Source organism: Acanthochromis polyacanthus, chromosome 19 (assembly GCF_021347895.1).
Source record: "Acanthochromis polyacanthus isolate Apoly-LR-REF ecotype Palm Island chromosome 19, KAUST_Apoly_ChrSc, whole genome shotgun sequence".
Taxonomy (NCBI): domain Eukaryota; kingdom Metazoa; phylum Chordata; class Actinopteri; family Pomacentridae; genus Acanthochromis; species Acanthochromis polyacanthus.
This window is the reverse complement of record NC_067131.1, coordinates 6,058,782-6,083,894: the sequence shown is the minus strand read 5'-3', so window position 1 is coordinate 6,083,894 and position 25,113 is coordinate 6,058,782. Positions and strand designations below refer to the sequence as shown.

General features: G+C 40.6%; 3 protein-coding genes across 3 annotated transcripts in view; 2 read left to right on the top strand and 1 right to left on the bottom strand.

The window, feature by feature from the left end:
* eef2k (eukaryotic elongation factor 2 kinase) overlaps nt 1–25,113 on the top strand; it is a 235,678-nt gene that overhangs the window by 36,068 nt on the left and 174,497 nt on the right. The window lies entirely within an intron of this gene.
* Nucleotides 5,269–9,363, bottom strand: socs3b (suppressor of cytokine signaling 3b). Its single transcript, XM_022189893.2, has 3 exons — nt 9,114–9,363; nt 7,990–8,335; nt 5,269–7,902 (listed from the first exon to the last, which is right to left on the bottom strand). Exons 2-3 carry the CDS (start codon nt 8,116–8,118, stop codon nt 7,345–7,347), a joined length of 687 nt encoding a protein of 228 aa, XP_022045585.2. The 5' UTR covers nt 8,119–8,335; nt 9,114–9,363; the 3' UTR covers nt 5,269–7,344.
* The window catches only part of LOC110948390 (CDP-diacylglycerol--glycerol-3-phosphate 3-phosphatidyltransferase, mitochondrial), a 40,516-nt gene continuing 29,217 nt past the window's right edge, over nt 13,815–25,113 (top strand). The window contains exon 1 of the mRNA XM_022189894.2: nt 13,815–13,974. Coding sequence (XP_022045586.1) covers nt 13,859–13,974 — 116 coding nt within the window. The 5' untranslated portion in view covers nt 13,815–13,858. The remainder of the gene's footprint in view (nt 13,975–25,113) is intronic.

Sequence of the window (25,113 nt, the reverse complement as noted above, 5' to 3'; positions counted from 1 at the left end):
TGGCAATGCAATCAAAAAATATTGAGCGTGACACGTTCACGACTTTATATGTCCTAATATATCTTTGATTTTACAGATGTGAAAATGACCTCTATGCAGCTGTAGCAAGATGACCTTGATTGACTGAAACCCTCATTTACAGCTCAGTTCGCTAGTTACAAAAGTATTTAACATCAGTTTGAGAGGAGTCATTCAGTGAACATGGGGGCAAATTTAGACACAGCGAAAGCCTAAACACCTGAATTTTCATCTAGCGCCATCATGAGGTCAGCATTTTTAGTTTTGTGTCTAGGTTTTTCTTTTACAAGGTACGATCAAAAAGTTCCAGGACTGTTCCTGTGTTACATATGTTTTTAGATGGATGTGGCTTTGTGATTTTTCTGTGGACCACAAACTTAGGATTTCATTTACTATACTGGTAACTGATTGGTGAAAATAGCTAAACTAGAAAATAATTGGTTGATCCCTCGTATTAAATGCATGTTTGTGAGAAATGAATTAGTGAATGATAGAGCAAATTTGAGACAGCTACAACCTCTGTAATCACCATTTATCCTTTTTGATCTGAGGGCAACATTTTTGCTTTTGTGTTTATTTTTTTTCTTTTACGAGATACGATCAAAAAGTTCCAAGACTGTTCCTGTTGCATTGACTTTGTGTTATGTGACTTTGTGCGATCAACATCAGAACATGTGTTACATGTTTTTGTGACCACTGGTTGGTGTGCATTTGCGATTTTACTGCAGACCCCAAACTTAGCTTTTAATTTACTATGACGATAATTCGTTAATAAGAATAACTAAACCAATAACTGGAAAGTAATTGGTCTTTCCTTAATATTCGGTGTCTACTTGGGTGAAGTTAATAGGTGAATGAAGAAGAAAATTTGGAAATAACTACAGCTTTGGTGATCACCTGAATTTCCATCTAGCGCCATCATGAGGTCAACATCTTTCTTTCGGTGTCTATTTTTTCTTTTACAAAGTGAGATCAAGAAGTTCCCTGACTGTTCCCGTTCACATGCACAAGGTAATAATGCGAAATGTTGTGCAATCAATGTCAGAACTTGTGTTACACATGTTCTTGTGACTTCTGGTGAGTTTGCGTTTGTGTTTTCACAGTGAGCTCAAACTAGAGCAAACTTCACATTCTGTGTCAAGATCCAAAACTCATGTTAAGATCATCACTGGTAACAAGACGTGGGTCTGCGGCTAAGATCCAGAGAACAAACAGGAGTTTTTGCAATGGAAGAACCCCATGTATCATGGAAGAGCATACCAAGAGCATGCTAGTCATTTTCTTCAACATTCTCTGGGTTGGTCACCAACAATTTATCCCCGTGAGTCGGACTTTTAACAGATTTCTACTATAACTTCCTGAAGTGCCCAAAGGTTTTGTTTCCTGTAAATGTAGTCGGATTTTTTTGATAGCATCTCGTATCGATGTAAAACGATGACAATAAACATTATAGCCTCACTTAACTGAACGTTGCAGTCACTAAGATCTAGTTATTAGTGTTTCTTGGAGTTTTCAGCTGCATCTCACTGCCTTTTTCAGCAGATTGAGTTAAACACAATGAAAGCTTCTCCCATTTTATTGAAATCTGCAATAGCTATAAGTTTGAAGGGCAGTCCCTCGTAGAATTCTTTTTGTTTCTCCTCTCTCCAGTTGTACTGTTGTGCTTTACTTTCATAATGCAGATTTTTCAGATTTCAGTGGGTAAAGGTGTAAAATATGTACACCACTTGCTCAAATGTAGGCGGCCAAAGTTAGTTATCTTTCTGGTATTCAATTCAGAGGAGAACTTGGCAGCTAAAGAGCCACATATTTCCCTCAGGAGTCAGTAGAGACCAAAAACGGAGCAAAAAGAGAGTAAACTTTCAGGGGGGTGGCCTTAGAAGCAGTCCAAACACAACTCGTAATGACTGATGATGTTGCTCCATGACCTTTCTACGTGTACATTAGCTACTGTTTGCTAACAAGTTTGTTCTGCTGAAGAAGGCCTGGAGATGTAGTTGACAGCTGTAGACAAAGCTAATAAGTGGACTTTGAGTAAAGATTTCTCATGAACTTTCAAACTCAGTTACATATTTCTATTTTTATCATGTTTTTATTTTGGAATTTCGTCGTTTCCTTCATTGTTTCGCTCCTTCTGTTTGTCATCTATCAACAGCAGCAAAAAAGCCAAAAGTTTCTGAGCTTCGTCTGTCCACTGAGAATGCACAACTTTCATTTGTCGGCAAGAATCTTTACATGGTAGGTCTGCAGCATTTACTTGAAGGATTCAAGCGTGTAGGTAGCTCACAGGCGTTTCCACTCATTCATGACTAAAGAAAACCCTTACTCACCACATATGTATGTGCATATGGTCGTGCTTGGACTGGTGTGCGTGTCTGCTGCAGTCTCAAGTTCAAATATTGTGCAGTCCTATTTGCTGGCTGAAGGGACACAGTGACACCTGAGAGTGTTGGAGGGTTTGGTCTGAGTCCATGCTGTTACAGTAAGCCATTTGGCATCTGAGCTTCTCCGCCGCTACGCTTGTGCAGCTGTGAATGGAGAGCAAAGGAAAAAAAAAAAAACCCTCCCAGATAAAACAATGCAACCGTGTCTATTACAACATGTTTTTTCAGCCGCCCTTTACCAGCAGTTTAGCACCAATCAGGTCATCCCTGTTAGTCTTTTTTGTACTTTACAGCCGGTAAGAGCCGAGGCACACCCAGACTGCCCAGGTGTTACGGGAAAACCATTTGAATGATGATTTACATGAAAATAAAATTAGTCACAATGAGTGCTGCAGAGACGGAGTGTGTGCAGGGGGGGATGGTGAACACTCAGCTTAGAAAAATATTGTGGTTTTGAGTGTGTGTGTGTTTGCATGTGTCACAATGAGCTGGTCAGGGAGTGCAAGTCAAGACAGTGTGCGTCTTTACGGGCCTGTGCACACACAGATGCACGCATGCACACATGGTTTTTGAGTGCATTTGCTTGTCTGTATGCTTCCCATATGGTTTTTATTGATCCATGTCCCTGTTATACCCCTTCTGCTCCTTCTCTTTCTCTCTGTTTCTGTCTGTGTGCGCTGATGGTGAAGGAATGATGGAATGCTGGAGGGTAAATCTCTGGTTTCCTGGAAGCTGGTCTGGCTTTATCAGAAGCGGCTGTGACAATACTCGAGCTGATGGGCCAACCAAACGTCTTTCCTATAAGCACCGGTCGGCCAACAGAAAGCCTTCCTGGAAGGAATAATCAGCAAACCGGAGGCTCTTCCTGGAAGCCCACTGTGGATTGCTGGTTGCAGGGCATATTCCTAATCCTTTACTACTCTTTCCACCTTCTAGGCTCGACATGGCTGACTTTGGCAAGAGCTCAAAAATGAAATAAAACACACAAGAAGCTGTTGATAACACTTAGATTTTAATCAGACTGCAAGAACATTGCTCAAACTGGCTCTGTCTGAAAACAGTCCTGCCGTTGCACAACTTGTTTCTCATTTCCTCGCGCTGCATTAAATGTTGAAGCTATGAGGGGTGGTGCCCAGAGCTTTGGTGAGAATGTTTTGATTGTTAAAAAAATATATATATATATATGAAAAAAAACAACTCCAAACCGAGCTCAGTTGTTTGAGAGCCGGGTGTTGTGCTTGGCCGGGACACTGTTGACAACTGTTGAGCTGGACACAGCAAGTCATAACCCGAAAAATGAATCACGGTGGAAAGACTTTCTGTGAGTGTGTGAGATTCACGAGAGGAGCGAAGGATACAGGCAAAATATTCCAGCTCCAACTCACTAGGCAACTATGGGGAACATAAAATGAGTCACCGTGAGCTGAGCTGGCTTATTTAGACAATGTGTTTGTGTGTAAAACTGGATTATTCTGGTTGGGTTTTGGGAAGAAGGCTCACTCATTTCTGTTTGTCTCTTGACCTACGTCATTTTTGTCTGTAAGTGCCCACTCAATTTTCCTCTCATAAACAAATAGTGTCATCCACGCTCACACACATACACACCAGTGTCCAGAGACACACATTTTTCCTGTAAGTGTCATAGCAAAATGAGGAACCGTGGAACCGGGTTTTTGAATCATTGTAATTACCTGAATTGAGGTAAGCTGTAAAAACAGTTATTAAACATTATCCTCTCATTTCCACACAAGTCTGCAGCTGGCTCGCATCCAGAAATCTGTGTGTGTGTGTGTGTGTGTGTGTACGGTAAAAGGTGTAACGCATGCATTATTCTCAACCTGAACTCCATGCTCAGTCTGCATCATTTAGCTTTTTCTTTTTTTTTTGAAGACTCTTTTCTCCTCAGGACTCCCTCATCTATCACACTCACTCACATAGACACCTCATTCGCTGCTTCTCATACACACACTAACACCAGGCAAGCCGTAAAAACTCAACTCAATTAAAGTGCCTCTTTCCTGGAAGCCAGCCTCAGACAGAGCACAAGGTATGCAGGGAATGGGAACCGTGTGTGTGTGTGTGTGTGCACTGAGTGTGTGTTATGTGGGGGGCTATTGAAATGAAGAAACTTACCTCCTGCTTAATTTTACCAACAGCCATCTCCCTTGACCGACCACTTACGCACACACACACATTCTGCATCGGCTGCACACTAAAAAAAACCACAGAGTGTCGTAAATCTCCTCCACGTGGACCCTTTCACCTACTTGACCTCACACACACACACACACACACACATCCATCCACACACACTCCCCTGAGGACACCATCCTCTCTCAGCCCCTCAGGCAGGATGTATAAAACCTCGCTGCATTCCTTTCCAGTTAAGTCCAACCCAAAGTGAGCTTTCTACACAGTAACTGCTGTGTCAAAGTGTGTGTACGTGTGACGGGCCCAACTGTGGCGCTTCTGGGAATCCCTTTGTTTCTGTGCGGCGTGTGCATCAGCAGCATCCACCCTCCTCGACCCCGTAGCACTACTTCTTGTACATACATTCCCTGGTGCCTATGGAATTTACCCACAATGCCTCCCGGCAGAGAAAATGACAAATGAGGATTGCAGTAATTTTAACCCTGTGACGAATGAACGTCCTCCCGGCCGGTTCAAAGCCTGTCGAATGAATAAACACCGCTTTGTTTAACTAGGAAATCCCATTTGTCAGTAAATAATCTTGTTGTGAGGCCAGGAATTGCTGGAATATGGACTGCTTCACAATACATGACGGTAAGTCAGAGCGTTTCCAGTCAATATTGACTCAGCGGAGAAAGGAGAAGCAAACAGTGAAGTAACACACAGGGCAAATGCATTGACTTTTGTAAAAATAGTGCTCTTTAATATAAATTATTGAAATATTTTAGAAATATAAATATGTGCAACGTTCCTTTTCATTTATTTTGTAATGCTTTTGTCATTTCAGATATTACAGCTTGTATTTTTGCCAGACTAGTGGCCAGCCTTTTGCGAGAGAGTCTTTATAAAAGACAAATGATTCACATACACGTGGTCCAATGGTGCAACACATGTAAAACAAAAAAAAGAAAGAAACTTGGTGTTGATGTGAGAAAGTTAAGACTCAGATTTGACCAAAAAAAAGAGAAATGTGTGTCCCTATGCTACAATTCAGTGCTGCTATCTCAAGTGGCCACATGAGATCTCAAAATTTTGAAATGGCAACCACTCCAACATGGATCACAGTTCAGTACGAGCATGGGTCAAACACAGATTTTTTTTTTTAAATCAAATCTGAGTCTTGCGTTTTGTTTTAGAAAAGGCTTTGTTTTTGTTAAAGAATCATTTAGGGGAAGTGTCGTGTTCTCCCTTGACATTCAGACGGATGAACCACTCCTGCTCCAGAGGTAACGATGGAAGGTAGATGGGAACAAAAAACCAAGAAAAAACCTTTCCAAAGCTTCTAACAGCTCGTTTTCTCTTTTATCTCCTTCATGAATGTAAGAAGGGAGAGAGCTGACAGAGACTCGCTCACACAAAAGGGCATTTTAGCAAAAAAAAGAAATACTCAAAAGAGGCTCTAAAAGACAGAATTAAGACTCAGCCAAAACTTTTTTTGCACGGGCTGTTGTATTTACAGGAGCGGCGTCCTGTTGGGCTCTATCATTTCCTCTAAGTCTGGGGCATCAATCACATCATTGTTTTTGTTTAGTTGTATACCAGTATGTCTCCTCCCACTTCTCCCCCGCTCAGCACCCCTCCTCCCCAGCTCTCCATCCTTTTCAATTTCTTATTCCTAATCCCATTTCCCACTCCTCTTTCACCTCGGTTGAATCCCCCTTCTCACCCTCTCCTCTCTCCGGAACGATCGTCGTCATTCCCCCGAGGAGCCTTACAGTGTCGCTGACATTTTTCCAGCCAGTCTGGATAAAAATAAGTTCTGCTGTTTTGTTTGGTCCCGTGCCAAGGCTTTTGTCTCCGTAACAAGCTTTTGTCTCGGCAACAGCAGCCTGCTTTCCGTCACTGTCAGAGCACACATGCATCTTCGAAACAAAAAGAGAGGCAGGGAATGGGTAATGGAGGTGGAACAAGAAGCAAACGGGAGCAGGAGAAAATGCTTTGTAATGTTTTTTTCTTTTGTCCCACGCTAACAAAGCCTTCATGTGGGCCTCTACCTGCCTGTGTGTGCATGTGCGTGTGTGTGCAGCTAGCGTGCATGACCACCCCACTCCCCTCTATGAAGCAACACTTGCGGGAAGCAGCAATGGAAATGTGTGCACGACCACAACACACAAACACACACACACAGTCAGACAAACAAACAGTGTGCGTTCTCTGCGTTGGGCCCCTCGTTTGGACTTTGCCTTTTCCTCTGCAGCTCCTCCTTCATTCGCTCTTTGCCGTCTTTCTCCCTGTCCAGTGATCCAAAGTGTTGTAAATGTCATGCTGACAGAGGAGGTTTCTTCTTAAGCACATTAAACCCACCGAGCTCACTGGCAGGTCGGTATCGATCACGCCTCCAATGTCATCGTTAATATCGACCAATCGGGTTAATTTTCTACGAGGCACTGCTCTGCGTCTGAGTCAGTCATAGGAAACGTTGACCTGTGACCTCTGGCTTCGTCTGCCACTCACTAGTGGTCAGTTTCTGCAAGGCAGGATGGACGAGGTAATCGCTGGTTACCCAAATCACACTTCTCATCCCAGACCTCGGGTCAGTGGGAGACTCTAGGTAGATAGTGTCCATCAGTGATTTAACAGATCTGGGATCGGCTGATTCTGGTCACTGTGGGAAGCTGACCTCGTGTTAGCATCTAAGGCTCAGTCTGGTCAGTCTTGGATGGTGAGAATATTCTCGTATGCGCTGAGAACTGGTCTGTGCGGTCCTCCTGGAACCTGGTCCATAGAGCGGAACCTCTGCAGTTCCTGTCAGTCATATCGGAGCATCGTACTCCTCCAGGAAGTCTCTAAGTGTGTGCGGGAGCTGATCGGTTACCTCCGATGCCCCCAGGCCTCGGCTGTTCAGCGTCCTCCTGCACATGTGCTGCAGGGACGACAGAGAAGTTAAGAGGGGTCTCTGCAGCTCCAGGGGGATCTTCTCTCCACCAGTGTGGATCAGATACACATTGCGCCCCTTCATTTTTGCCCCTCCTGGATTGCCCCCACTTGCCCCGTCTCTGGTCCTTCCAGTATCTGGCCCTTTCCCCATGTAGTGCGCGATGAGTTTCAGCACGCAATCAAACTGCGGAAGCTCTTGGGTGTTTTGGGGGTCTGGCTGCAGGAAGAAGCCGCCTCCTTCGCTGTGGATGCGCAGGTTCTTAGTTCCCCGAGCCGTCTGGACGGACAGGGTGAAGAAGTGGTGGTGGTCGGAGGAGTCGCGGATCAGGAAAGTGCCGGGGGGTTCAGAGCGCAGCAGGGAGCTGGCCTCCCGGCCCCCAACAGCCCCCCAGTAAAACCCACTCTCTTTGAGCTTACGCAACGCACGCATCACCTGCAACAAGTAGAAAAGCCGCCATTAGTAATGATCCAGGACACATTTCTAGACAGCTGCTTCTCTACAAACTCAGGTGTGACTCACCTGTTGGTAGTGTTCATGCGAGCTGAAGGGCTTGTAATGATGCGGGGTAAAGTTGGACCCCTGAACCCTGCCCTCTGGAGGGGGCACGCTGCTCATGGCGAAGGGGCTGCGTCCACCAAAGGCTACCATGGCGCCATGGCCCCCTGCCTCTGCCCGCTGGTCGAGAGGCAGGGGGCCCAGGACAGGAGCTCCAAGGTGGACAGGTAGAAGGAGGCTGGGGGAGGAGGGAGAAGGGAGAGAGGGGGAGTGGGGTAAGGGCGGCGGGGTCACACACCGGGTCCAGGGCCCCGGGGCAGAGGAGTCTGATGCATCCAGAGAGGGGCTGGTAGAGAGCACCTAAACACAGCTGGAGGAGGGATGGAGCACAGATTTAGAGTCATGACATGCAGAAGCAGGCAGCACTGAGGTAGCAGTGTGAAGCTAAACTTGCACTGCTCCTTCACAAACAGTGACATAAATAAATGACCACTTTGCCACACCGGAGCTCTCAGTTTACCCCCATAAAATGCAGTTATGGCGACCGTGACAAATGCATAAAGCAAGACCGGGCAGCGAGCAGGCAGGTTATATTTAGTTTAAATGAATCCTCTGCTTACTCGCACTGAGCCTTCTGCTGCTGCTGCACCGAGCAGCCAGACAGCAACTGGATCCTGATTGCTTTCAATTGTCTTCGATCGGGCGCACCGCAACAAGGGATTTCTGAATCGGGGTCACTGTGAAAGAGTCCGGCGCGCATTTTTTTCTCTCCCCCTCTTTCACTAAATAACTCCTTGCCCCCGCTCAGAGGCCCCGTTCTCCGGTTTCACGGTGACTAAAAAGGTGTCCTGTCTGCTCCGGTTTAATGTGATGCCCTGCAGGCTGCGGGGAATTAAAGCCGGACAGTGCAGGACAGCAGTCGGTGGAAGCAGGAGGCGCCATAACGGTTCTGGATTGGAAGTCGGTCCACTGGCTCACAATACAGCGAAACAAACCCCAAAACTGACCCTCCGGAACCGTCCGCACCAACAGCCCGCAGCTACACGACAACCACTCCGCTTTAACCCGCTCTGTACAACCAAACATTTCCTCTTTTTTCCTACTTAAATAACACTAAACGAACCGCTCCGGGTTTAGCTTCAACTTACCTTGCGGATATGTTGAGCCCCGCACCGCAGCTGCTCGACGCCGACAGAGAAGATATGCAAACTACCCGAAAGTAGTGCTAGATGAATTATTAATTCAGGCATTAAAATCCAACAGAAAAAAGTATCCAGAAAGTGTGTGGGTCGGTGGTGTGAGCGGAGGAATGTGGCGGCGGTGATATCTGCCGGAGAGATCCCGTCCGTGTGTGTGAGGAAGGTTACTGGAGGTTGTTTCCAGTGAGTAAAGCCGATGTTCGTAAGGCTCCGCCTCCTCCGCGAGACAGCTCCTTCCAGTAAACACGCGCACGCCCCGCGCGCGCACGCAAAAGAGAACACGCGCACGTGCTTTCTCTCTCCCTCTCTCTCTCGCGCCCTCCCTTGTTGGCAGATTGCCAATAAATAATCAGCGTGACCTTTGCCGGCCTGTTTCCTGGTACTGGTGGGTTCCCTTCTCGACAAGGTGAAAAAGTTAAAAGCTGCACATATGGCACAACAGAAAATCACATTCAGACTCATATTCTATGCAATTCATAACAATAAATTGCTGTTTCACAATCTACAAAAATGCAAGCAGTTTAGTACATTATATATTACTAACATGCTGCCACTGGATTCATTATTTTGCACGTATCCATTAGCAAACTAATCTTACCCTGAATTTTATATATATATATATATATATATATATATATATATATATATATATATATATGCACCCAAAAAGTACAATATGTACTGAAAACGTATTTTTTCACATATTGAACAATTCACAGTTACATTATGGAACAGTGTACTTTTGACTGTCATATTCTACTTTTCATAGTGAGCATACATTTGTAACAATGCCTCACATGATTGGATCTGTTCGTTTTAGTCTATGGCACAATAGACAATAATACTTTTTATAATAACAACATGCTGCTAAATGCACCACTGGATTGATTATTTTTGCATACATTCATTTTCATCTAAATAATATGATCCTTCATTTATAACATCGTATTCATGAGACAGAATGTTAGGTGTTATTTTGTTACCTGCACATATTTAACAACCTGAATATGAACAATTTACAACTATAGAATAAACAGATTATACTTGGTTAAATTGTCATATTTATGCCTTAAAATCTGAAGACGTGACTAGTTTTAGACATATCGGGATGGTGACTTTATGGTAAATGATTACTGGATGCATTATTTTTGCAAGTATTCGTTTGCATAGTAATTTGAATCTGAATAATATGATGCTGCATTTAAAATATCATATTTATTAGACAAATTGTAAATGGTTTTATACACAAAACATATATTTTTGCACATATTCAGAGGTCAGATACTACTTTATAAATAAAGCAGGAATTTGTAGGGATGCATGAAATGACTACAGTGGCAAAAAACAAAGTTAAAATGTTATCTAATTGTTATGTAATTGAGTTTTAATGATATTTATTACTCTATTTTCTTTATCAGTTTCCTTGTAGACTTAGTCACAGGTGCTGCTGCATGTGAGTTTCCCTGCTGAAGCTGAAAAGGTTAAAAAATGCAAATGTGGCAAATATATATGCTGCTAAATGCACCGCTGCATAGTCATCTGAATCTCAGTATTATGATCCTGCATTTAAAGCGTCATATATTTGAGGTAGAATTTAAATGAACAATATGTAAATGTTAAAAATACTTGTTTTATGCACATATTCACTCACATAATAATCTGGATCTGGAAGATTTGACAACTATTTTCAATATTTTTGCACAATTTGAAACCTTTTCTAGCAAAAACCACTTTGATTCAGAAGTCAAAATTCAAATTCTGCATTATATCGTGAGTAGAAATTTGTAGCAATGCATGTAATAAATGTATTGGTGTAAAAAAGTTATGAGTTTGACTACAACTGTCAAATAATTATCATCATTATTAAAAATATAAGAGTTTACAAATTGCATTGACAGACAACTCAAAAGCAGGAAACACAAAAGTTAAGTCCACAGCCAATAGATAAGTCAGGTCAAACCTCCTGTTGACTTCATTTATGAGCACCAAAAAATATTGTTTCCTTGTCTGAAAAAATATTTAAAAATTCTGCCAAAAATTTCCCTAAATTTCTGAAAATTTGCAATACCTTCATGAAGAAAAGACTAACAATTTCTTTAAAATTTCCCTTAAAAGTTTTATTTAAAAAAATAGGAAAATTCCTGTAAATATTTTCAAAAAATTAGTAAAAATCTTCCAAAAAATTCTAAAAACATCTAAAGTGATTACTTATATATCAGGCAAACATCTACTATTTTCTTTAAGAACATTCCTCAAAAAATCTACCAAAATCCAGCGAAATTTGCTGGATTTTGGTTGATTTTTGGTGAATGTTCTTAAGAAATATTTTTAACATTTCTTTTTTCTCCACCAAACAATGTTCAAAAATTTCCCCAAAATGTTGAAAATGCGGACATCAGAAGTTTCAATGTGAAATCTCCCCCCCCCCCCCCCCACACACACACACACACATTTTAAAACTTTAAAACAGGTCAGTTTGACCCACAGATCAGCATGAGGGTTAAACAGCTGTTGAGCCAAAGTGCTTTTCAGTAGAGGCATAACAAATTTAAATAAAGTCAGGGTCCAACAGTGTTACATAACTTACAAATTTACCATACAATGTAAATATTCATTTTACAACTGTGTAGGTGTTTGCTAAGTTGTAGTATCTGTGCTTAAAATATGTTTTAAAATGTATTTTTTTCATATATTTCCTGCATTTCTGTTCATCTAATCCTGCCTCTTGTGCTGCTAAAACATGAGTTTCTCTGCTGAGGTTCAAATCAACAAAAGTCTTACCTTAAAAGACTCAAAATGTCTTCATTTATCGCGGCATCAAAAGGCTCTGTGGTTTCACTCCCAGTCTGCACTGCCTGACAGATGATTAACACCTGGCCTACTACAAGCCTGCTAATGTTTAAAGATAAGATCCCTTGTGCCGCTGGGCTGTCAGGAAACATCCGACTTACTGTAAGTGCTCTTGAGCAACAAATAGTTATGTTGCTCTACCTCCGACCCTGACCTGAAGTACTCTCTCACAGGCACAATTCCTGCATTTGAAGACTTGCTGTGTATGTATTACTGGAAACAGCCACTGAAGATTGTGAAAAATAGCAACTGCCAGTGTTTTACTGGATATTAATACGTTTATGTGCACGTAGCATGTTCATGTTTGATCTGTTGCTATAAAGAGTAGCTATTAGAGGTATTATATTGAGATGATTAGTGGGCTGAAGCTGCTATTTATAACCCTTATGCTGTTTGGCAATTTAAAAAGCAACACATTGCATTTCATAGCTTTTTAAAGTCTTAATCTTTAAAGTAACTGTTCCTGCAAAAACAGCAGATTTAAAAGTGGAATATTTCGCTCAGGGTATGAAAGGGAAAAATCCAGTAAAGCATGTTAAATATATTTTCCGGTATACCTGGAATAAGCAATACAAAAACAAACAAAGAGTCAGATATGATAAATGGAAACAAAGATAACTGCTCAATAAAACTGCAATAACAGGACTAATTTATGCTGTTGTCATGCTGCTAACAATAGTGTCATTATAGATAATGGGTAGAATCAAATGGGTGTAACGAGTTTAAGGTCTAAGGTGCCCTGAAAATCTCATTCCAGTCTGCCACAATCACTTAACGGCTGGAACAAACACCTTAGTACAATACATGCTCTGTGCTGCATGACTGGAAACCTGCAGGGACACCTGAGGTCACACCTGGGATAGACTAATGGAGGTCAGAGATCAAACACGCGCTATCAGAAATGCATGGTGAAGCCAACGTGCAGGCATGACCCATCTACACATGTTTTTATTCAACATTTAATAAGGTAACATCAATACAAAACTTTAGATATAAAGTGGTTTGCAGGAATTGGATAACCAAATGTCCTGTTTTCCCTGTTCATGTCCTATCCTGCCTGTCCTAGCTGTACTTTTTAAAGTAAAAAAATGTCCTGGTTTCATTGTTTTTCATTGGGCACTAAATTGACCTAAAACTAAAGACATAGATATTTTTTGAAAGTTACTTTTTGTAAGTTTGTGAGAGCTTTTTGTTTGTTAAAGTTGGATTGCCAGTATAGCAGAGGTATATTTTTTGTTTGTTTTTTTTAATACAGAAGAGACATTATTTCTATCATTATTTAATTCATTATTTTTGAAATTTGTCATAATATAACATGACTTCAGTGCACTTTGATTTCTCTCACTAAACAACAACAACAACAGAAAAAAGAACTGAGGCAATGCAAACAAACAAAGCTGGATATATTTATTGCTTTTTCATGTAATGTTAATGTGATGCTGGTTTTACACATTTTTGAAAATGTTTTTTGTGAATATTCACTAAATAGTTGTCATTGTATTGTTTTGCTTACTGTTTTCATGGAGATATATATTGAGCAGAGCTTTAACAACTCTCAAAGTTTCTGTTATGGCCCCTTAGGAAAATTAATTGCCCACTCCTGCCCTACAGGGTTGCCACTAGAGTTATTTAAAGGCATTTTAAAAAATGCCAATACGAAGGCTAAAAAGCAATATTTAACTTGTTGATGTTGGTTAGAAAGTAGTAAATTCTAACCACGGGCTTTGTATAGTTAAAGGTACCACTGTTTATCCCAGGAGGTTCAGTGTCTCCCCGCGACCCTCAGTGTCTGTCAGCTCAGAGCGGTGTCAATAAAGTTCATTCAAAAACTCTGCGCTGCAGCAATGGCGGCTCCCATGTCCTGGAGGAGGCTGGTGCACTCCGTGTACTCACCGGCCATCGCCGGGGTCTTTACCCGAATATCAGACCGACTGTTCCGTGCAAGAGATAGAAGAGGAGGGTAAGAAACACCAGGATAAAAAAAAGAGTTTTCCCGCCACTGTCACGTCTCGTCTGTCCGCTGCTCTCTGTCGTCCAGCATGCACTGCTAATGCTGTCGCTGCTAGCGCATCCATTATCGGACACTGATATTTTGACGCTGTCAGTTTAGTCCTAAATTGGCTACACGCTCAGTAGTCAACATGCAGCTCGTTTTGGGTTAAATTGACGTTTGTACATTTTAAATTTAGTCAAATTCAGGTCACATTTAGCGCATTTTAACCCGGTAGTGGACCTCACGAGAGTTAGCAAACAGTAGCTAACCTTCAGAGAAAGTTTTCATAACTGAAGGTCTGTACATGATGTTCTTGTTGTTGTGTAACATTGACTGTCCTTTTACCCATCCTGAAACCCGACACCTCTCAGGCACCCACTTTTGCCGCTGTCCATTCATGTGAACTTCATGTTCCGTGCAGTTTATGATTTTACTCAGGTGATAAAACACTTGCAGATGAACTGTTGTTTGAGCCTCTCACTGTAGCACACCTGTGGTCTCTATGGAGCATGAGGCATTTTGAACAGCAAACAATAGGCCTTTTCACTGCAGACGTTTTAGCTGTGTCATAGCAGGAAAAAAAAGCACAGGAGGAATTGGTAAAATTCAGATCATCTGCATTCCACTTACATGGTGTACAATGCTGTCATGACTTACGGTAGAGGTAATGGAACTACATCGTTATTTACATAATTAGTTTCACCTGTGGTTTTCCTGCTATGACAAGTCAAAATTTCTGTCATGATAAATGACTGTGGTTTGTTGTTGAATGAAAAGCACAGGCGTTACTTGAAGGTTTATTAGTGAAGCTGCAGTATGTGAAATTTTGTGTGTAAATATGGCATTGGTACAGCAAAAACAACTATTTGTGACACTCCCTCTGTGTGGATTCTAATTTGGGCTTCTCTGTGCTATGTTTTGGCAGCTGCTCCATCTGTCTGTTCATGTTGATGCATGTAAGTCCCTCCTGTTGAAACTGTTGATGTCTTTATAAAGAAACTGAGATTGACCTCCCAACAAACAGAAGCACAGTCCAGCATTTAGCCATTCGCCTTTGTAAAGTCAGACCTATCTCCACTGCTCCAGTGCCTGGTATGGCTGCAAAAAAAAAGCTTTGGCTACTTTGTATTTTTTTAAGCCATTCACAATCGTCTCGGGTGGTGTTAAGCCCGGGATGTAGCAACGGCGCCCCAACAAAATATGTTTGGGTGGAGCATTTACACACAGGGAGCTTAGGCCAACAAAATGCCGAAATGTCTGTGCAGAAGCTGTTGCTGTTTCCTGTAACAAAGGGGATTTCCAAAACTGTTACACCCAGGTAGCGGAAGGAGAAAGTTTGATTAAATATGTGGAGGAAATGGCAGGGTTATACCCAGAATCTGCGTCTGCTCAATCAGACTAGTTGTATTTCAGGGTGTCTGATTTCTCATATGGATTCGCTCCAACCCAGCAAACTGTGGAAACTGATATACACAGAGTGGAACAGACTCAGGAGGAAACAATGAAAGACATGTGAAGTGAGGATAACTTTACTGGCATTGACAACGACTTATTACAGCCATTCCATGTAGTTTAATGGGCTTGCTTGGCCCAATTTCATGTACAGCTTCTCTAGTTGTAAATGTAAGTGTAGGAAGGCAGGTGTGGCCAACATGCCGCCTGTTTTGATCTGAGATTATGATGCTTTGCGTCCAGTAACTCCAAACGATGACATTTTGTATTCAAGTGTGAAGCATGATGGCGTGAAAGGATGTGGTCGAGGATTGTTTTAATCCGGACAAAATATAGACTCTGTGGGGAATTAGTGTGAAGTTCACTTCCTGGGCATTGTCTCTGCTTCCCTGAAGGAAACTGGGAGTGTGTTCTAATAATCACATCACCATGCTCTGTAGTATGCCAGAAAATACTTTGTATCTCCCAGTATCAATAATACCTATGACATCCAGTTGTTTTTTGAGTGTAAAAGCCATGATGCTTTCCTGGACATTCTTAAATCATATCACATACGTCACGGTGTCTTATGTCAGCATAAACAAGCTTCAACAGACTACAGACTGTTACGGATGTCTGTGCAAGACGATTAAAGTCTAAGGCGCAATATTATGATGAGGTAATAAAAGCTCCAATATAACATTTACTGCATGTAACAGCGTGCTTATTCCTCCAGTGTTTACCCTTGCTTTATACTATCAGCCCACTGATATCGGCCTGATACTGGCATAAAAATGTAATATCGGTTAATATCGTTATCTTTTTTTTGCCTATCATGAGAACCAATAAAATAATGCCTGGATTTTGCCAACGTTTACCGGACTCAGAGGGAGGGAGGGAGGGAGGGAGGGAGGGAGGGAGGGAGTGTGAACTGTTGTTTGAAACAATTTTTTGAAGAAAAAAAAGACATAAATATGGCATTTTTTCCATGACTTAAGTTGAAGTAGTTTTCTTATTTTGCACTGACAATGTTTACATTTGAAAGCCTTGTTGCATCTGAGAATGCATTCAATAAAACAATTCACAATAAAATTAGGCATGATGTGTTAATTCCACTGCAGGAGATATGTGATGTTACCTAAAATTAGTTAAATAGTCCACGTATATCGGTATCAGTTGATATCGGAATCAGAAATTGAGAGTTGGACAATATCGGTTGTTGGCATAAAAGCCAATATTGGACATCTCTACTTTATACTTGTACAAAACGATACAAGATGAACACTATTCATATCATGGGGAATCAAAATTTCACACAGTATAGAGCCAGAATTGTATGAACACCTGTATCTGTACGCTTGTACGAACTTTTGGTCTGTTCATAAAGTTAAGTCTTAATGCTACAGTGTTTTTTGACAGCATGCTTCCAACTTTTTTAACCACAGTTTGGTGGTTTAGAGTTGCAGTATCAGTTCTTGGGTATGGTGTTTTGACTGAGTGCTTTGGGGATGAAGTGGAACACCAACTGTGAGTCATATCTTATTATCTAACGTCATTTTTGGGCGGCACTGAACTGTTTAACCAGGTTCTTAAGTCTTGGTGACAGCCTGCTTAGAGGAGCAGAGAACATTATGGGAGACGCCAATGTTTACAAACAGTGACGTCACAAAGTCACGTGATTACCTCGCTGGTTGGCAAGAGGAACCAGAGAAACAATGGCTGATGCGAACTATCCTTCCGTGAAATTGTCCGATTATGCTCAATCCTTATCACCTGAGGCCCGACAAATATACGTGAGTAAGCTGAGATATCAGGGAAACAGTAAAACCTTGCCAGATCCCTACAATTTGAAGACTGTGTGGGTTGACGATCCTTCATTGTGGCCGGACATTTCCTTCACCAACATTTATTTTTACTTGATTGACACCGCTGGGCAGTTCACCCACCCAAAAATATATAATTATGAATTAAAAATAATATATCTTCTGTTAATCTTCAACAAGATGTCAAAGAAACGTCAATACGTTGCTGTATTTTTGTCTGCAGTATGGCTTCTATGTAACAGTAACAGACCCACAGCATTTTTTAATTCTAAAAAAACGATCGCTAGACGCATACAGAAACAAATGTGGTTACAAATAGGAGGCTGCTGGCTTAAGGAGATGTTATTGAATATACTTCAATCGACTTTAGTATACTTTCATCGCCTTAAAACCGATCGGTAACACATGACAACACTGAACCAAACCGAAAGTGTAGAGATCGCTTCACGCGAAGGATGCGACACTAAATCAATATCTTTTGGTAAATAAGCTCAAAGTTGGACATACTAAACATGCTAAACTGTTGAATAGTTTACCTGAAGAAAAGTGGGAGCCACAAACACGATCTCTGCTGCTTACTGGGGTACAATTTTTCCTGTTGATGGCTGAAGCCACCGCCATCTTCTCTCTCCTGACATCGGTATTCGGTGAAATTCCAAGCCCGATCCCTTCTCAAAACGCTTCGTACAACCAACAACTACACACGATATTACCATTGTGGTAAATACATGTGCAATTTCATTCATGAAAAGCGATAACTTTACGTATTTGTTTCACGATACCGTTCTCGTAGCAAGCCGTTATGTTACTGCCAGTTCTTGCCAACCAGTAGCAGTCTTGTACCACGTGACCATAGCAAATGACGACACGCTGGCGTCTCCCATAGTCACATAATAATAATAATAATGACAGTGTGATCCCATGCTTTTCTTATTAGAAAACACACCTAACATTGAACAATGGCCTGGATTTACACCTCAAGTGTGACAAAAGATAAAAATCAGCTTGTCTGGCTTACAGAGTGAATCCACTGTAAATATTTCATTCTTATCTGTTAAGAATGACTTTACTAAAGTGTCCCAGTCAGGTCGTTTTGAAGTCTGAGTAAGGATGTTTTTTTGGAATCACATGCTTCAAATCAAGAGGTTTATGAAGCGTAAACAGCTCCTTTGTATTCACTGAATATATTATGTAATGCATTTAACGATGTTAAATCTAAGGAAGTCAGCTCCATCTCTGTTCCAGTAATCAAATAACTAATTAAATAACTTTATTTAGGCGACACATACAGAGATAATATTATATTTTGTTGATACTAAGTGCTCAGCTTCTTGACGATTAAAAAAAATCCACTTTACTGTTGTTTTGTGGAGACTGATGTCACTGTGGCTTGAGGGAAATAGTGATGTTGGATTGCTCGAGGTCGGTTGCTGTTATTGGAAAGTTTGTTCCTTATCTCTTGTTACATCGTTTTATCTTTTAGAACTTACTGAAAGTTGTTCGGGCTTTCAGATCAGCTGAGTCATGTTACGTATATAACCCTATTACCGAGCTGGGTGGACTCCATCTGATAACATTTTTGCGGCTATAAAAGACAAGATAATTCAGCACAAGCTGCGTAGACACGAGGAAGTTGTCCTTCATACGGTGTTTTTATGGCCTGTGAGTGAAATACATGTTTATGATGAAACTCAAATTACAAATACCAAGGAAATCCCCCCTCCATGTTTGCTGAAGAGCTTCCAGCTGAGCACGAACAAGCCCTGGACTGTGTTTTCTCTTGTAATGTGACTCTCGAACAACAACTACTCTGTGTTTGTGCGTGAGTTCTGAATGATTTTTGATTGTAATTGATATAAAGGAATGCAGGAGGCCGACTTGTGAAGGTCACAGTCACGTCTGAGGTAACACTCCTCCCCGTCCTTACTGGATGTGGCTGCATTGTCAGACTATATTGTGCGATTGTGTAGGAGGGATAAAAGGCCTCTGGTGTGTCTATGTGAATATAGGACATAGACAAAGACAAAGTACAGGTGTTGATAAATCTTCCCATAGATGAAAGTCTCTAAAGATTAACCCTCGTGTCGTCCTGCAGGTCAAGTTGACCCGTTTTAAAGTTTGAGAATGTGGAAAACAATTTATTTTCACAGTGAAAACTTCGACATTTTCAACATTTTTAGGACATTTTTGAACATTTATTGGTGGAATAAAGAGAAATGTTTAAAAAATGTTTCTTTAAGAACATTCGGGGGAAAAAATCAATCAAAATCCTTTTTGAAAAAATTTTTTGCAAGATTTTTATTCATTTTTTGAAAATATTTACAATTTTTATTTTTTAAACATTTTTTTTTAAATTTTTTATTTGTTAAAAATGTTGGAGATTTTTTTTTAAATAAAACTTTTAAGGGAAACTTTTAACGAATTTTTCGAATTTTCTTCCTGAAATTTTTGCAAAAGTTTTATAAATTTGGGGAATTTTTTGCTGAATTTTGGGATTTTTTTCAGACAAAGGAAACAGTATTTTTGGTGCCTGTAAATGAGGACAACATGAGGGTGAAAGGCAAACATTAGAAGATGAACAGTAAATTATTTTGAGTGAAACTAAAGACTGTCGAGTTTTGGTTTGAATGCAAAATTATTCCAGGCATTTATCCTCATTTTCTGAAAAAAGTATGATCCATGAAAATAATTGGAAGATCAATCACTGGTGGAAACAACTGATAAGTGCTGCCTTAGTTTGAATGCACCTAAAAATATCAACCAACCTTTGGCATTTGTCACATCAGACTGCAGAGCTTCAGCGACGCCTCATGGAAAAACATGGCAGCTGTTGTCCCCTTAGCCCCATGTTGATAATAATCTGATTATTTTTCAGCCTTGGCTTCCTGTTTTGCTTCATTATTGGATGACCCACTGCTCATATGCTTTACTGTTTGAACCACTCAGCCCATTGACTTACCATTGCGATGACCCTAATCAAATGAAGCTCTCTTTTCTATGCTGAGAAAGTTTCAAAAACATCAAACCAGCTTAGATTGAAAAATTAAAGAAAGAGTATAGAAATATTTTTGCATCCTTTATTATTGAGGTCTATGGGGAAAATTTTAGCCGTATCTTTATTCATTGCAGTACCACACGTGGCCACTAGGGTATCGTTTGCACCAGGCCTGATGTGTGGTGCCATTTCTCACTATTCACTCAGTTGAGACTAACCGCTTTATCATAATGTCGTGCCTTAAAATTGAACTCGTATATCCATTACCATCTGTAGCTTGAGCTGTCGTCTGTCTGGGTTTTCTTGATCTTCACTCGTGCCAGACTTTGTGGCGTACGTGACGCGTCTTTTCTATACTGAGGATTGTAGGTCAGAATGTCAAGAGACATATGTTGGCTTGTAAACAGCTTAAGGCAACTCAATGTACTTGGTTACGCTGCTATTTTTGGCAGACTACATTCAACATGCCGTGCACTGGGTCATATTTAATGTGTTACTGGCATGTTATGTAATGCGGCTTTACAGGTCTTAGAGCGCACGATAAGTTTAATAGATGCGCACAGCTAAAACTAATGGTAGTTGCTAGAGGTACGGACCCGTACCCATAGCCTGTGGCCTATGGATACGGCACTTTCCATTTGCCAATCAGATACGCGAGATCTGGTCACGTGACTCCCGGTAGACGCTAGAGGTACGGACCCGTAGCATCGGTACTACAGGTATGGACCCTAAACCTAACCCTAACCTTAACCTTTGCTTACCTTTCAACAGTTTGCAGTGGTTAGCAGCTTCTTGACTCGCGAGACTTGCGTACGGGTCCGTATCTGTCTGGCAAATGGAAAGTGCCGTATCCGTAGGCCACAGGCTACGGGTACGGGTCCGTATCTGTAGACACTACCAAAACTAATGTGGGTCATCAGATCAAAAGGTTCTACTTAAGCTCAGGATGCACTGATGTACGAAGGCTTGATTTACAAAAGAGTAGCAAACCCAAACTTTGCAGTATTGCAACTCAACAACAGCACAAACACCTCCAACACGACGGTACAGTTCAACACTTCTATTAAACAGTGTTGACAAACGCTGAACATTATAATCTCAGTGAAGTATTTGCTTTATTGGGCTGATGTTTGAGCCGGTTGTACCCAATAAACTGGCACCTCGGTTTACTGTCTGTTTCCCACCAGTTGTCAATTTGTGTGAAGTTATTATTACTGTTATATAATTGTGGTGTGTTGATGTAATGGAAGAATCTGTGGCGTCTGACACTCGAGCCGTCGCCACTGCTGGTGGTGGCTGGGAGGCATACAAACACAAAACCTGTGGAACTATTGTTTTCCGGTGATATAACACACATCCGACCGGTTCTGAGGTCTCCACAAGCGAGCTGGAAGTAAAATACATCCATCGTGATAATTCAGCTCTGCAGTTTCACCATGTCACTCTGGCAAAACACACGTATGCAGCTGGGTTTCCATGGAAGAAATTATAAGCAGAAGAAAAACTGTATTTTATTTTTAATTTGTAACTTTTAACCATCCTGTTGTCCTCATTTACGGGCACCAAAAATATTGTTTAAAACAAAAATTCAGCAAAAGAATTCCCCAAATTTAAAAAGATTTGCAAAATTTTCAGGAAGAAAATTCCAATAATTCCCTAAAAGTTTTATTGAAACAAAAAATCCCACAAATTTGGCCAGAAAATTCTTGTAAATATTTTCAAAAAATGAGTAAAAATCTTCCAAAAAATCCTAAAAATATCTAAAGTGATCACGTATATGTCAGTAAAACTTTTAATATTTTGTTTCTGTTTTTCTGTGAATATTCTTAAGAAATGTTTTTAACATTTCTTTTTTCCACCAAAAAAAATGGTCAAAGATTTCCCAAAAGTGTTGAAAATATAGACATCAGAAGTTTCACTGTGAAAATATTTTTCCCCCCACATTTTCAAACATTAAAATGGATCAATTTTGACCTACAGGACAACATGAGGGCTAACCTTCAATCTTTTTTCTTTAATTTTTAAACTTCCTTTGCTTGATATGTGTGGTAATCTATCTAGCTAATTATTCATTGAACTTATTGCCATTTTTACTATTTATTTTAATTGACCGCTCACCAGCTGCTTTGGCTTCAAACAAAAAAACAAGAAGTTTTTTTTCAAATTCAATGTTACTAAAGGTGCCTTCCTGCGTTTTTGTGTTCTTGTGTAATAAGTTTACCCATAAGCTTTAAACAGTTCAGGTTCACAACAAAGGTTCAGTGCTGTATCTGGTCCAGATTTGGAATGAAGATGGGGTTGTAAATGCTCACAGGGTCTAAGAATCAGGCTAATTCCTGGGTAGGTTTTCTGTGGGTCAGACGAGGAAGAATCTGGACGAATCACAATGTGAGTGATGGCCTGTTTAAACAGTGTTCATTTTTGGCAGTTTTGTCAAAATTTGTGCAATATTTCAGTCACTGAAAGAGGAAATGCTCCTTTAAGATGTATTTTATATTGAATTTTTTGCACAAACATACTTTTTTAATGTTGAATACAATCTTTTTAATCTTTCCCTGATGGTTATTATGTCCTTTTGTCCGTATTTGCATGTTTTAACTGTCAAAGCACCGTGTGGAAGAATACATGCAAAGTAATAATTCTACAAGATTGCTTTCTTTCCTGGAAACAAGCGTTTACACAACAGTGTCACTACAAGGTCCATCTTCTGAGATAGTGTGAGCAAAGACTGACAGATGTACGTTGTGTTGAGATAGTTGTCAGCCAATCACAGTGAAGTATATCCCCCTGTTATCCTTAACAGAAGACTAGACTGTTCAAACAATAGCTAACGGACGCTTGTAAACACGATATTATCATAATGACACGAATTCACAGTGTTAAATTATGTTAAACTGGAGGTTCAGTTCGACTACGCAATGTTTGTTGTGGCACGTAGTAAACTAAAGGTGTAGACGTTGCTGCTATGTTGTTATTGGTGAATGTGTTAAGTTTTAATAAAGACTTAATTGAAAATTCTTTTAATTAATTATATTGCATATATGTAGCTGCATTGAAAAATTATTTTCGTTATTTTTTCTGTACTATCCATATAAAGCAGCCTATGATGATATTTTATGTAAAATGAAGGCTTTAATGGTTCTTAGAAATCACTATTATGTCCTTCCGAATGCCTTAAAAGTAAAAAGAAATAAAAATTTTCATGAGACTTCAGTGGGATAAACAGTCCCTTAGTTTGACTGCAGCTTGGCATTGGTAGAAATTAAGATAAATCTGAAAACTCTTGGAAGCATTAGAGTTTAAACAACGAAAACTGGGGAGATCTCTATCTTTTAGCAAACTTTGGTTCAGAATTTATGACAGAACAAGGTATCCAGCTGTGGTAATTAATATTACAACGAATGCTGCCCGCTACTATAACATCATTAAAGTATAATTGGTCTTTAGCAAGTCAAAATCATCCAGAACTCCTCCACCTTAGAAACGTTCTACAATAATCTGAGTCCCAAAATCTGTTTCATGTGAGTTTTTCATATTTTGAAAGGTCCTCGGTTTACGACGTCCTCGACTTACGTCGTTTTGCCGAAACTGGTTCAGTGGAACTAGTTGGTGAGCAGAGTGGATGAATACGCCGTCACGCGCCGCTGTACCATGGCTTTGTTTACATTTTCGCTGGTATATACCTGCCGAGTTGCGTTTCAGTGTGAACTAAAGACCATTTTCGTTACTGTAGTGCAGGGGTCGGCAACCCGCGGCTCCCTGTAGCTTTGAAAAGTAAATAATCAGCAGGCTATTTAATTAAAATTTCTTTTATTTTAGATTATTAATTTTAAAATTTAATTCTAAATTTGAAGATTATGGTGATCTTGTAACATCAAAATAAAACGTTTTAAATTTTCGTCTGTCAAAATATGCCTCCCAGCCGTCAATCTCCGACGCTCGCCGGCCTGCAGGTATTCATTTGGAGTCCTGTTGATCTTCGGATCCCAGTGTTTGCTCTGCATTCATTCAGCAGCGGCGGGCCTCCATTCCTAAATCCTAGCCGTCACTCCTTCAAACTTCTTTCTTTTTTTATTGTCGCAAATACACCACCGCCGCACGTCTCCGCCTTCACAGCAGAGTCCTGCACTGTGTCGGGTACTCGTGAGTACTAAGGTAAACTACGGATAATTGTCTTGCTCAGTATCTACTCTTTGATATGTCAGGTTAATACGACGTTACTCGTGAGAGCACGGCTCGATGTCACGTCCAACATCCAGGCAGCAGGTCAGAGAGTCAGAGGAGTGTCGTCTTGGAAAATAGGGCAGCGACTTACCGGAGAAAAGTTATTAGCTTAAGATAAATAGATTTTAAATAGACATTCACAAAATATTGATTTCCAGCTAACATTACGTAACATATGAGGCCCAGGAGCAAAAATGACATTAACCAAGTAAGATATACGATATACGATTAGTGGTAGGACACAATTAAAAAATGAATCTATCTAATTAGAGGCTTTGTAATTAATTAATCACGACTGATTAACAAGGGCATAGAGGTAAAAAAAAAAAAGCGATATATGCAGTGTTGTCTTCATTTTAAATGAGAAAAGGATTTTGCGGCTCCCGGTGTTTTCTTTTCTGTGAGAAACGGGTCGAAATGGCTCTTTGAGTGTTAAAGGCTGCCGACCCCGGCTGTAGTGGTACAAATATGTAAACTGATCCACATTGTGATGCACGTCACGGCTTTGTTTACATTTTTACCAGAGTTCCGACTTAAGGTAAAAATCTGCTTACGTCACACCGTAGGAACGGAACTTCAACTTTAGTCGAGGACCCGCTGTCTTCAATTTCATTTGACTTTAATATATTATTC